General features: G+C 44.1%; 1 protein-coding gene across 6 annotated transcripts in view; it reads right to left on the bottom strand.

The window, feature by feature from the left end:
• Positions 1-22: 22 nt before the first annotated feature.
• LOC105687336 overlaps positions 23-14251 on the bottom strand; it is a 245110-nt gene continuing 230881 nt past the window's right edge. For 2 of the 6 annotated variants that reach the window (XM_048651016.1, XM_048651018.1), the window contains exons 9-16: positions 12799-12996; positions 7337-7549; positions 5120-6730; positions 4777-5025; positions 3981-4436; positions 3612-3890; positions 3051-3311; positions 23-2960 (exon numbers count right to left, since the gene is read on the bottom strand). In XM_048651016.1, coding sequence (XP_048506973.1) covers positions 2773-2960; positions 3051-3311; positions 3612-3890; positions 3981-4436; positions 4777-5025; positions 5120-6730; positions 7337-7549; positions 12799-12996 — 3455 coding nt within the window. In that variant the 3' untranslated portion in view covers positions 23-2772. Of the gene's footprint in view, positions 2961-3050; positions 3358-3611; positions 3891-3980; positions 4449-4776; positions 5026-5119; positions 6731-7336; positions 7550-12798; positions 12997-14251 lie in introns of those variants that run through there. The other 4 variants (XM_048651017.1, XM_048651019.1, XR_007277190.1 and 1 more) reach the window with 4 other exon arrangements.

Below are 14251 nucleotides of genomic sequence, written 5' to 3'. Positions count from 1 at the left end.
CCAGTGATTTTCATGCCGCAAGTCGAACGATGCACGGAATGTGCTTGGCGATGAGTGAAATTAAAGAAAATATTACGTAACAAAATTATTAAGGGGACGAGGGTTGAGAACGAATGGAGGTGGCCCTACATTGAGGATAATGTTATGAGGCAGCGTCCTAGATTTAAAATAGAGGGGACGCCTCTTTCGTTACTCGTATTCAGTAATACGATCACCGGAGTTGCAGTGTTTTTTTCATTTCTGATTTTCATTTACGATTAAATGGAATGGATTACGACTTTCCTAGCAACGAAGACGTACCAAAATTCAGACTGTCAAGAATTAAAATAGCGAACACGTTTTATATAATATGTATATATACGTTGTAAATTGATCTTTATTACAAGAAATTACATACCTAGTTTGTACATATAAAATATAAATATGATACAAGTATTATAATACAGAGATATAGGTATATTGGGATGTAGAAGAATAGGATAGACGGATTTGTTTGACAATAATAATTTTTAATTAAATATTTTCACTTATGAATGTAAAAAATAAAGATCTCATTCGTCGAGTTATCGGTTCGAAACGTGAGAAAAAAAAAAAAAATGATTTTCTTTTCAAAAAAGTACGGAAAAAAGAAAAGTAAAAAAAAGGTAGAAAAAAAGACTAGACTTATATCTGCACCCGTGAGTCATAACGCGCTACATTATGTTACACATATTTTCATTCAATACGGTTGATGCTAATAAGAACTTCAATTATCGACGCTGATCGTGAGCAGAATGATAAAACTCATCTATTTACAGAATTAATGAAAACATGAGCTGAGTAAGTGTGAAACGAGCCGTTATTTATAAATAAAGTTACAAATCTTACTTTAATTTTTCCATTCTTTGTCGCTGGTGCGCTCAGCTTTTTCTCCCTTCGCGCTAACCTGAGGGAAACAATTACTTAACAGCGACCGTAACTCAGTGTTCGTGAGAAGTCGATGTTCTTCAAGGTAATAAACCGTGTAATGGCTTTCAGGTGCGGAAATTAATTTATTTTCAGTGAGCAAATATAATTCATGTACTCTTCAGTGGATACTACGTATCGCGGGATTTGGGACTTTAGGCAATCGATGAGTACAGATTTCAGTTTGTTTCTGTTTTTTTTCGTTTCTTTAGCTATATTATTGGGATAATATACGTTGAAAAATTAACGAATAGCCAACAGGACTAACGAACTTATTTTTCGTCGATATGATGACCTAATGATATTTCTAGGGTAATCAAACTGTGTGTGTTCATTACTCTTATGCTACAGTTCAGGCGGGAGCGTGAAAGTATAGTATGTTTTCAATGTAACTTGAGAATTGCTCCGCGTTAATTGAAGTGAAAAACGAATGTAATGATATCGATTTCAATTTCCTTCCGAAAGTTATCTTCTCATTTACTTATCATCGTTATCAATAATTTATCTTTATTCTTGTTTTTTTTTTTTTTTTTTATTGTTTCATTCTCGCGATACACGCGAGGTAAAACGATCGATGGCATCCGTGCTTCTGTTCTCCTTTTTACTGATTTTCATATTATTATTACAAATTACTATCTGCTTTTTTTTCTTTTTTTTTATTAGTCTCACTAGGTATGAATGATTATGAATTCTACAAGTGCGGTAACTGTAATAACAATTAAAGCTACGATAATATTGAATTAACGTGCGTGCATATATTCGTGACATTTTAAAAAACGTTTATCGTATAACAGTTTTTGGCAGTTTTATGTTTTGTTAGTTTACTTTTTCCTCCTTCGTTTTATTTTTTTTGTTGCTAATTATCGAACCCTCGTCCTGAGCTTCTTGAATCGCGCAATAACTGCGTCTATTCGCGATACAAGATTAAAAAGTTTTCGTGCACGATGTCGTTCCAAATTCACCCGCATTATTAAAATTGACTCACCATTATTCCAGAGGAAACGCATACGAGTCTGATTTGCAGAGTTCCGATCGAAACGGAAATTTTGCGAATGTAGTCGGTATCGCGTGTTAATTTCCCGGATGCACATAGATCAAGATCCATGTTCCGTATTTTTAGAGTAGGTTGTTTGAAGTAGATTCCAGTTATCAGTAGCTTTGTTTGTCTTTTTTCGTTTTTTTTTTTTTTTTTTTCGTAGAAAATTGTATTGTTCAAACGTATTTTCCGATGATAAATGAATGAATGCTACAGAGTATGATGCGTTAGTACGACAATGATTTTCGAATTAAGTTTGATGACAATGCTTTATATTTTATATAAAGATGCGTCTAGAGCTGCCACGCCGCAGTCTCAATTGGAAGTAATATACATATATTCAATATACATATTTTTCTGGTATTATTATTTTTTTTTTTTCATTTTATATTAGTTTTATTTTCATAATTTACGATTTCAGTCAAATATGTAACAATAAATTCCTAATCGTAATCATCGTTATTATCCTAAGTTTAACCATCATTTAATAATTTCTATATTTCTAATCGTGGAAACAAATACGGATATTTTCCTATAAAGGACGACGGATGATTTTTGTTCATTATTCATTTCATTCACTTTGTAACTCTTCTTTTTTTTTTTTTTTCATCTAATCATTCCTTCGTTGCGCAGGATCGTAAGTATATTATTTAAATCTTTATTCGAATAACGAGGACTATAATGGACGCCCCGAAAGTGAGGGACGGGTAATCGAAGAAGGGTCTCTTAATTGTATTAAGGTTGGCTTCCGCGGATCAGCAAACTGTTTGTCTCGCCGAGATAAATCTCTGTTAAGTAATCTTTATACCGGGAGGTGGCTCGACGCGGTGACGATTCTGCACTGGGCAAGAGTCGAAGCTCGTTACGAGAAGGACGTGACTTTTACACGCCTCCACTCTTTTCTGAAGTATGAAGGTTTCCGATTCGAGGGCCTCCAGAAAAGACGGATCCTGCCAGTCCATACTGTCCTCCACGTGAACTGTAAATCAAAGTAAATAATGAGAGGAATTCAGCCGTCGACGAATGTAACAAGGGTTGATTTGATTTTCGATTAATGTTTGAGACTCACGTTCGAAACTCCAACGGTCAGTGGGTATCATGAGGCGTTTCTTCGCCTCCCGAAGTTCTTGTCTAAGAAGGCGCTGGTGCAGCCGCAGGTTGTGTATCCTGGACAACGTGCCACGCGGTTCCGAGCGCACTCGGGCGCGCCGTTCCAGGAGCGCTACGTCCTCTCCTGAGTAAGCGAGTATCACCCCGGGGAGGCACGGAACCCGCGAGTCTTCCACCCCCCGTAGCAGCTCCTCTGACTCGTCCGCCAGCCGTCCCACCGCTGAAACACCCGCACAACGTCGAAGTTAGAACGCCCAGCGCACCACCTGAGGAGAATCACCGAACGGGGGGACGATTTTTAGCCGGTCATCGGATCGATTAGTCAAACATCGGGGACAATTAACGTCACCCTTTCATACGTATGAACGAATTGGAGCGAAATGGAATGAAATGTGGCTTGGGGTCGGAAAATAAGAGAAAAAAAAAAATTTCAAGCGATAGTGTGCTGGGCGATAATAATACGAGTGAGATAGATATGAGCGAATGAGAATGAGAATTTCCAAATTGTATTTTCACGCACCTTGATGTTCTTGAAGAGCGCTGGTCTGTCGCGAGGAGTCACTTGCTATACTGCTGGTTTCGCTGTCTCTGACGACGCTGTCGTAGCCTGAACTTTCGGCTCGATGTCTCGAGAGCGTGGCGGGTGAGAGTTTGGCTGCACGAGGTGTCGAATCCGCACCAGAATCGTAGCCTTCTTTATTAAGGACGAGAGATGATCCTAGACTGAGGATTTTCCGCTGCGTTCGACTCGGAGATGGCATCGACGATGGAGGAATGGAGAGTTGCAGCGGAAGCGGAACTGAAATGCAAAAATTCGATGTTTCGAAACTCGTCGAAAGAGGAAACGGGATGTTCACCCGCAACCGGTCAGTTACATCCACGTCCTCACCTTGGAGTCCGTGTTCCTCTTCAATGTCCGATTTTCCGGTAACCGTTCGCTCCGTTCTCTCGGACGTGGTAAATAGTTTTTTGGCCTCGACGTATTCTTCTTCCGGATCGGAGCCGGAAGCTCCGTTTCCGGGTATCCTTTCGACTTCTTCCTTCAAATTTGGGTTCGACGCACCGTCCGGATGCCTCAAACTCGATATGCTGCACTCCCCAAGTTTGCCGCAATACCTCCTGGGCGAGGCCAAATGAGCCACGCTCCCCGGGTACCAATAGGACGCTGTTGCTGGACGGGACATACTCTGTCGACAGTTGTCGCATATTTTCTCCTGCTCACTTTTACCCGGTATGTAAGCCGGCTCGCTGTATATACTTCCGTGATTGCTCGCGGTATCGTTGAAGAGGACATCTGACAGCGACAAAGATTGGCAACGGGACGGCGGTCGGAAGACCGTGGCTGCTGCAATATGTCCTGTGTTAGCAACGCAACACTCGTTGTACAAAATAAAAATAATATCGCGCGGTAACGGACATTGAGAAAATTTCAATCCAAATTTGAAAGCTGTACGACTCGCGTTGTCAAACTTTTACCTCGTGTCTTTGTGGAAATTAACAGTTTGGAAAAAAAAGGAAAGAATAATTTTTTTCAGCAAAGCGAAGGGAGAACGAGGGCGAGTCGTGTATTTGAATTGCGAATTCGCAGCAGTCATTGGGGCGCAGCGATGCGCCAACTCTCCACCGCTGCTAACAAGTGGAGGGAATAAAAAAGTTAGGCGAACCGAAACTAACGACGGACTTACATGGGGCGTCGCGGACGCTAACCGAGGAGGAATTCTCCCTCTGATAAGTCAAGGAATTGGAGACATTAGCGAGGGCGAGTTTGCTCTGGTACAGTTCGTGGAGTCGGGCCAATTGATCGAACTTATGACGTGTTTCCTGTTCGAGAAAATCTTCGTGGTCGAAGTACGGTCTGGGCAACATACCCATTCCGGCTGACGGCGGGTAGCTTGGCCGGTAGCGATCCGTGTCCGACATCACCGACATCGAGTCTGGAAAAGTTGCCACATCGCCTATTTTATTTCTGCACCTCGATTCATCGTCAGTACAAAACTGTCGCGAGGAATTTCATTTAATTATGCTTACCGGTGAACGTTGAAACGACGGTCAAATTTTCCTGGCTGAGTATCCTGAGAGGATGTTCCTCTTGATCACTTTCAGGTAGCGGATTCTCTCCCATACAGAAGGCGATGTCTTCTTCCGTTACTTGCAGGCATGAATCTTGCATGGGTACTGGCTCAAAGTCTTCCACTTCGACGATCTCCAATATTTCGTCCTCGGAAGACAACGAGTGTCTCGAAGGCAGTACGATATCCTTGTGCGACAGATTCAAACTCTCCATAGACACTTCCCTGCTGACTCCGTTGCTCAATGGTTCGATTAACGGCAGCGGCGGTGGTACGATAATCTCCTCGTCGTCGTCGTCGTCGTCCTGGAGATCGATTTTTCCCCTGTCCAAGCTATCCTCCATTACGGGGCTGGCCGTTAAATCGAGCCCGGAGTCTGTGTTCGATTTAACATTCAACAGGTTCAACTTGGCGCCGAGTTTGTCCGTGATGTCTTCGATGTCCGTCATTTTCAAACTCTCGCTGTCCACTATCGACGACTTGTCGTCGTCGTCGCAAGTCTTGAAGGTCGTCATTTCTTTGAACTGAGAAGCGTGCCCCGCACCTTGCAACTTGGGGTCTATCCTAGGCGCCACGTGCTTCGTCCTCTGGATCTGGGACGTCTGGTTTTCAACCCATTTCCTGATCATGCTCTTTTTATGACTGTCCATAAAACCGTAACTCGCGGGATGTTGGCCGTGAGGAGGTGCTCCCGTGAGTTGCATCGGTCCGTCTATCCAAGTTTCACGTTTATGATGCGCGTCCTTCAGCATGTGTCTGGCCTCCGCGACCTTCGACTTCGATATCCTCGGTCCATCGATCCACTGCTCGTCGGAGCCTCCGCTCGGCGCCGGTACCGGAATTTTGCTCGTTGGTGAATCGGTCACTTTGGCCGTGCTAGTTTTCACCGAGGGTCTCCTCGAAGGACTCGCTTTCGGCGTGATGCTGTGCGCCGGCGAAGTCTGTTTGGACGCAGTTTGCGTGAGAGCTTTGACGACCTTGGTCGCTTTGTGGGCCGGACTTCGTTCTTCCGGAATTCTGCTCGGTCTCTCGGCCACGGATCCTCTGAGGACTCGTCCCATGGCGCAGCGATTGTCTCCCGAATTCAAACTCGGAATATAAACGGGCGGGTGTTCGCCGTCGGTAGCGTCATCGGCGCTGGGACCGACGTAGATCACGGTGTCCGCCGACAAATCGCTGGAGCTTGGATCGCATTCGCTACTTTGTCTGGCCGCTTCTTCGCCGGAACTTCCTCCGCTCCCGTTCCCTTGAGTTCCTCCACCGACGAACTTGATTTTTCGTCTTCTCATTCGGTGGATTCTAGACGCCAATTGAACCGTGGTTAGGGTCTCGGTATAATGTTGAGCGTTCGGCGAAACGTGGGCGATCATCGCCGCGTGGCAAGTCAGCGATCCCAAACACTCTTTGAGAAGCTGCGTCAGCTTGTGTTCTTTGTACGGCAGGTGTTTTTGGCCGTTGAAAATTGCCAACAGTATGTTGCCGAGTCCGGACAACGGTATTCCACCGGATGATTTGCCCCGATCGGAATTACCGAGGTCCATCAGGTGCAGTCTGCTCCTCCCACCGGCGACTAGAAAGTGGAAAAATTCAAATTTCGAAAGGGGCACGAGTCGGATTCGATCGGACGCCGATAAATGTCTGTACGGGTTTGTCGGGTCGGCTTGTACAATTTTTATATCTTACGTCGGGGTGGAGAGCGCGGATGTTCCCGAAGATCTTATGTGTAAGGCGAGCTCGGACGTGGATGGAAACGATCGATCCGTAGAACGAGCGAAACGAGATCGAGCGAGAAAAATTGAGGAATAAAGAGCGCGGGCGGAACGAGAGATGAAAAATCGAATTAAGATATGATTACACTTTTATTGGGTTGAAACCACCGGAGTTACGATGATTGCAACTCGCGTTCAAGTTTGCAGACGTGAAAGGAGTCTGTAATAAGTTTATTGGGTTAGTTCCGGGGACTTCTAACCTTCTGCATTTACGAGAGCGGGAGGGTGCTCCTTCGTCTCAAAGATTAAATTATCAAAGATCATCGCGGTATCTTCGAAAATACGTTATTAGATCCGATCTACTCCGCGCTCCTCCGAATCCAGATTCACGGCTCTGTCCGTCGGTGAACCGTCCTGTCCGCAGCTATCCAATTTCCACGATGTAAAAAAAAGTGCGCATATCTCACCTCCGCCTTTTCCAGCAACGCTGTATTGATAAACATGTAGAGTGTAGAGCATATGAGCGTCTCCTTCGTCCCTTTGACGACCGGCAACAGCAGCGTCTAGGTAAAACGCTGCCCTTTCAGCCGTGGGAGCTCTTAGTTCGCTATGTTGTTGTAACTGAAGTGTTCCGAATAAAGGATCGTCCCTGAGGTAAACAGCCGGGGATTGTTCGGAATCTGGAATGTAAGAATCCTCTCTTATATATAATAAAAATTAAATTGAAGTGTGCAAATAGCGCCGATTCTCACAGCTCGGAGTGCAGAGAGGGATGAAATATAACCGGCAAAGGAGAACGGAGACGTTCGTGACGATAAACATTTTAACGATATAATTTGGTCGTCGAGAAAATGAGAGAAACGAGTAGTTGTGAGGTGGAAGGGTAGAACGCAACGGAACTTGTCGTTTCACGATTAAACTGCGAATCGTTCGTCCGTCGAATTTTACCTGTAAAAGTGGTTTCCACGATTAAAATCCCGCGCTTGAGATGATAATCGTTGGAACAACGGCGAACGAGCAAACATAGTTTTCTAGGCAGAGATTTTACCGGTCTGCTAATTGCACGTTTCTCTCAGGTGAAATTATTACATCCAGTATTTACGCGGTGTGAGTTACACCGTTGATCAAAATTACAAGCTTTCCGGTTAGCTGCAGTAGCGGGTTTATCGCCGCTCGTTTTACCGCGCGTTATACTTCGTTTCGATTTCTTCTTACATAGCGTCACCTTTAAAGCTGACCTCGTGTAATTTTTCAACGCTCGATAAAAAATGTATATTCTCGGTAACCGATGAAAAAAAAAAAAATTATAGCCGATAACTAATTATCGAATACGATATGGAATTCCGTTCAAGGATGATCTTGATTAAAATTCTATACCCTCCAGCCTTCCGACTCCGATGTAAATATCGAGAGATTCTTCTGATGTACCATGCAGTAGGGTTTCATTAATTCGGAAACTCATCAAAGCCGAAAGCTCGGCGGAAAGCTGTTCGATATAAAAATTTGAAAGGTGGTTATATATAATCGGAAGGCTCTGCGTATATTTGATACAAAATTACCGAATTGATCAAAAAAGTTATTACGTATAACCTCCGTTATTCGTTACATTTCTACGGTCGGATTTTCCGAAAATTACCCAACAGTTTAGCCTCGGAAAGTTGGCCCAAAGTAAATAATAGTCGCGCGGTGAAAAAAAAGAGGATCTCATATCTCTTTTTTCCACCCCTGGAAGCATAGTTGTTCGTCGGGAGAGGGGGTATTTTCGCGAGAGATACCGTGCACGGGAAGCTCAAAGTTGGTTGGAGTGCCTCCTAGAGCAATATCCATGAAAGCGACCTATGGAAGATGAGCTAATATTACTAGCATCTGTGCACCATGCTCTCTCCCTTCAGACACGGGACGAAGCACACCGAAAGGCCAGGGAAGAAAACAAATGAAAAAACGAACATTGAAAAATGGAAGGAAATAAAAGGATTCACTTCATGAAAATAGTCCACGTAGACGGATAATGGATTATACGACGTCGCCCTTGCTAACATTTTTAAATTAACGAATGCCGACATTTTTAAAGGATTGGCGCACTCTGATGCGTTATAGAGGACAGTGCCCGCCACCCCTCGCACTATCGGCCCAGTCGAAATAGAAATTCTGACGACGTTGAAGATGATGGCGAACATTAGAAGCGTAATATCATTTTAATTAAAAGTTTCGCAATATTTCCCGGTCCAGTACGTTGGACGCGGAGTTTTTCAGCAGCAGTTCGCACAATGTACGATCTGGCGCAGAAAAATAGTGAATAAATTTGGATGAAGTTTTTCAAGGGGTGAGATACAAGGTGAGGCGAGAGTCTCCGGCAGTCACCTAATTGATTCTTTTTATTTTCATCGCGATTATTTTTTTGCAGCGAAGTTGCGTACCCCCCCCCCCCCCCCCCCCCCCCCCCCGACTCGTAAGAGCTACTGCCACTCCTCTACGTAGAGCGGCGGGGCAAAGCGCGGCGCACTCCTTTCGAGCACTTCACCCAGATTTTCATCCCTTGCAGAGCAGAAGAAACTGGGGAGAAAACAACGGCGGAGTCATAAAGCGGCTTTCTTTAATTGCCAGCCATGCGCTGTAGGCGGGGAACGAGCGGCTCTGTCCGGGCGACTCGTAAAAATACAAAAATGTCTCGGTAGATTTTACCCCGAAGAAAATGTACAAGTATAAATTAGAAATATAACATTTGGCAGAGCGGGGTGAAAGAGGAGAAAGAAAAGTGGAAAAGGAATATAAATAAAGGTGGTAGGTAAATGAGAATTCCGTGGTACATCCGCTCGTTCCTTTTGCGTGGTCTTCCACCTCGTTCCTCTCTCTCTTATTTCTCATATCTTCAGACTCGCCTTCTCCCTCCCGTTTCTTCGTGGCCATTTCCGGTCCCGGTTTTTGGTCGGGTGACGGTCGTAGTGATTTATAAAATGCTTTATGCAGTCCAAGGAGTCGTTCGAGTATACCTGGGCGTCGTCTTTTCCGAGGTAGATATGCATTGTTCGCATACCGTGGTACCATGGCTTTAAATTCATGGGGGTTATTACGAATGCTTTCGCGTGTCTGGCGTCTCGGCAAAGTATATAGATATACACGGTATCCATAGCTTTAATTCTAGGCGTTCGTAGCCGAGCACTTATAATGGTTACCCGCTCGTATAAATAACGGACGAACTTGCGGCTGGTATTCCCGCTAAACACCACACAACCCAGAACCAGCTGTCTCTCGGTTAAATGGGGAACGAGAATCCACAGAAAAATAGATACCCCCTTCGTATTTTGTTCGGCTGAGTTTCCACTCTCGATTCCTTACCGACGACTCCTCGCGAAGGTTATTCTCTGTATATCCCATCGGGAACCGGGCGCAAGTTCACCCTACATAATTCCACAGCCGTTGAACCGTGCGGCAATGCTACTCGAAAGTTCAACCTGCAGCGCAAAATTTCAAACTGAAATGGAGACGAAACCGGAGGTGGGGGGGAGCCGTGTACAGGAAAGAGACCCCTGCTATTTCGAAAGGTCTTTACGTACCGCGAGAGCGCCGGAGAAAACTTTAAATAATTACCGCTAGGATTATCAACTTTTCGGGGTGAATGACAGAAAGAGAAAAATTTGGAGGGAGGGAGAGCGAGATGGAGATTTGACTTAAATCCAACTGTTGTACGCCGAGCGTTTTCCAGCTCCTTTACACCGAATGCGAGGGCTGGATATATATACCCCAGGGGTGACGCGACGAGAGACGCGATATCAGCTAATTATTTAATAACCTGGAAAATTAATTGCATCCCTCTTTAATTAGTAGTCGGGTATAACGCCGCGCGTTTACGTTCTCTCCGCACTTTCTGAGACGTCGTACGGTCCGATGTGTATAAGTGCAATGCGAAAGAATTAAAAAAATCGTGAATCAAAACGGAATGATCGATCAACGTCAGGGTCGACGGCCTATGAACGGGTGTGCAATATTTTTACACGGATATCTTTATTTCCCACACTAAAATTGAGCCCTCTCGTAATCGGAAGAGAAATATATTCTCAATAAAGCAATAAAAGAAGAAAAAAAAAAAAAAAAAAAAGGAATTTTCGACGATGCTATACGGAGAGATATGTTACATGTCTCGATTTGCCGGTTCTTGAGTAACATTTGCATGCTGATGTTATGGGATCCCCCTAGACACTCCGTGTGGGAAAGTTCTTCGTGCCCAGACGCTATCGCGTTCTGTTCAATCACCCATAAAGGATACTTTGCTACCCTCAGGGAGGATTCCGGTGTCGGTGGCTGAAAGGAAATTGTCGTTGTCTTTCCAATGTACTCGAGTGCAACGGCACTCAATGAACTGATTTTTCTAGGTGAAAATATAAAATTGCGGTATTCCTTTCGTTTTTCCGTTTGGTTTTTCGTAATGTTTTCCGCGTCCCATACTCGGAGAATCTGCGTATAAGGGCCAGCAATTTAATTATCATAAAACCCGATCGGTCACGTATGCGCATTTTCTACCCGGCTGCATTCCGCGAATTAAATTTCTACGCATATACATCCAGATGTATGCAGAAATATATTTTCAATTCCCGAAGGGACGCGAGCGGGCGCTTTGAAAGGATATGGAATGTATGAGAATTTTATATACTCGGTCATTTCGTGAAATGGAAACATAGAAAGAACCACTTAATAGCGGTATCCGTATATACGAGAGTCTGCGGCGTACCAAATCGTCGTATATTTTTGTCACGGTGGAGTAGCTCGCGGACGTATCGAGCAGTACAGTAGCGATATATGTATATCGATATCCACGGGCGTGCAAATTGTTATGAGATTTTTTTCTTCTTTCCGAAAAAAACAGAACAGCTGAAATCACTTTAACGACGCAAACACGAAGCTTTCGGGGGTATTATTAAATGGACATGAAAACTTTTCGAATATATTTTAACTTCGGGGTGTAGGTGAGGGCGCGGTAGCTGCAGGTTACCCCAAAGCAGAGGGGAAAAATTTCCCGGTAATTAAGCGTCTCGAGGAACAAACAACTTTGTCTTTATTATTTTTTTTTTGTTATTCCTCCTCTTCTCTTTAATAAAGAAAATAAAAAATCCGGAAAAACGCAGTAGGTCACATCCGAACTCGACGAACTGCTAAAACTTCGGCGAATCGCGTCAATCGGCGGGTGAGGGACGGAAGAAGAGAAAAGAATTCGAAATCTGTCTTACCGTTAGAGTCGCGAGATTTCGATGTAATTGTTGGAAATCGTTAGGAAGGTATGCGTCACGGGGTAGAACGTTTTCAACCCCCTATTAAAATCCGTTTTGTAAAGCGAATACAATAATTACTGTAAAATTATAGTCGAATTGAGCAAAACTTTCTCGTTAATATCAAGTATCTCTTATTATGCCAAATAATACGCCCAGGCATAATCACTTAGATTAATTAAACCAAACTGTTCCGAAGAGTTGAAGGGGGCGCGGCGCGAGTTTTGCCAGACTCACAACGGTGACTTTCTCCCCCTGTACACGGGGACGGTATAATTTTACGTTTCCATTTCGATTCGCACAATTTGAAAATTATTCCCCACATATTCAAGACGTGTAGGTACAAGCTGTACACGAGGTACACGTTACGTACACGGTTAGTAGTCGGAAAAGTTAGGAGGAAACTACCGAGATGAAGATCATCTCTACTTGTTTTTTTTCTCTCCACTTTGTTTTTCTTCTTTCACTTATTTTTCTACAAACTAACTTATAATTGTTTTTTTCCACCCCGGAAACTTTTCATCTGGGGTTTTTAAGCTAGTTGAAAAGTTTCATGGGATAAGAAGGAAGATTTTATCCGAAAGTTTGAATTCAAAATGTCAGATATATTACGCATAATGATCGTTATGAAGAGAGAGAAAAAAAAAAGAAAAAAAACATAGACTCACCATTCGCGTGCGCGGCCAAAAGATCTCTGATTTGTTGTTGTCCAGCTGTGAGTTCTACGCAGCTGACTCGCACGCTGAATCTCGCTCCGGTTCTCTGTCGTTGTTCCGAAATACCTCTGAAGAGCCATGCGATCGCGCAAGGAATAGCTCCCAGAGTATGACCAGCCTCCGGGGTGCCGAGCATGGTGTGAGATTTGCCTGAAAAAAGAAAAAAGGGGGAAATAGAAAATTTATCTCATCGGAGAATTCATTGGTTGAATTGTGAAATTGAAAATCGAGGAGGGCCCCAAACTCAGCGATTCGAACGAAACTCAAAGGAAAAATGGAGGCTCGTACAAACTGGTTGTTTTCTGACGGAAGGGTGAACGTTGGTATTTCGTGCAATTATAAAGGGTGAACCGTGGAGAGGAGCCTCGGAATCGATTCGAACGCTTCGGCGGAAAGAACGCGTTCGCGATTCGGTTCATAACTGTCGTTGAAAAAATTGCGTCGAAACAAGCCACGTCGTCGGTAGCAATGATACAGTAAATTAATATAACAGGTATATTTGCAGCCTGGCTAAGGGCGGTTTGGTGACCGCAGATGCGGACGGTCCACACCGGACGGTCAACTGCATCGTAAATGTCGCGTACGTGCGTTGCACATTCCCCTTCAGTCGGTATACCTATACACGTTTAAATTGCAGAAATCAAATGAGTCGTGTACACGCTGTAGCCACAAATCAAACGTCATCATTAGCTCCGACTGCGACCCCGTTTCCCACATACAATTAATCCCTACGCGTGTGTACCCCCCCCCCACCTCTCTGTATGTAGGTTTAACGTACGTCATGCTTTATGGAAATCATCGAGGTGTCAATCGGATTCGTTTAATTAATACGATTGTGTTGCCGCGCTGTAGTAACCAGCGGTAAACTCCCTTTGAATCTTTCGATACGACCGCAATCGAACCAGCTGCGGGGCACCATCGACAAAACCTTTGGCGATCGGTTCACGCGCGATAATTAATTAGCGGTGCGATGAAAAAGTTTGTTTTCTTTTTTCTTTTCTTTATTACGGAAACATTCGAAAAACCGCGAATGTCACAAGCGTAATTGAAGTGAGGTCGACGAAATAATTATGTGAAGAAGAAAAGAAAGAGAAAACTGTTCGAGGTCCACCGAATTCACGGTCCGTTGAAGCACCGGCTACGATGACGATCTTCTTTGATCTTTGACTTTGACCTTTGTAATTGTTTCCCCCGGTTATTTTCAAGGGCCTTCCCGTACACACCTATGCACACGCGGGCGGAAGATGATTTTCCCGTAGAGTTTTCCACTAATATTTCAACGAACAGCGGTCCGTAACGATGATTCGCGAGGGTTTTAAGTGTTGATTCGCGGAACGTGATTTCCTCGCGAGTATAGGTGCGGAGCGTTTTCATCCGCTGGCAATCTCCGTACGCAAACAGAGCA

This window comes from Athalia rosae, chromosome 2, assembly GCF_917208135.1.
Source record: "Athalia rosae chromosome 2, iyAthRosa1.1, whole genome shotgun sequence".
NCBI classification, from domain to species: domain Eukaryota; kingdom Metazoa; phylum Arthropoda; class Insecta; order Hymenoptera; family Athaliidae; genus Athalia; species Athalia rosae.
Note: the sequence above shows the minus strand (reverse complement) of the source record. Positions and strands in the feature narration are given on the sequence as shown.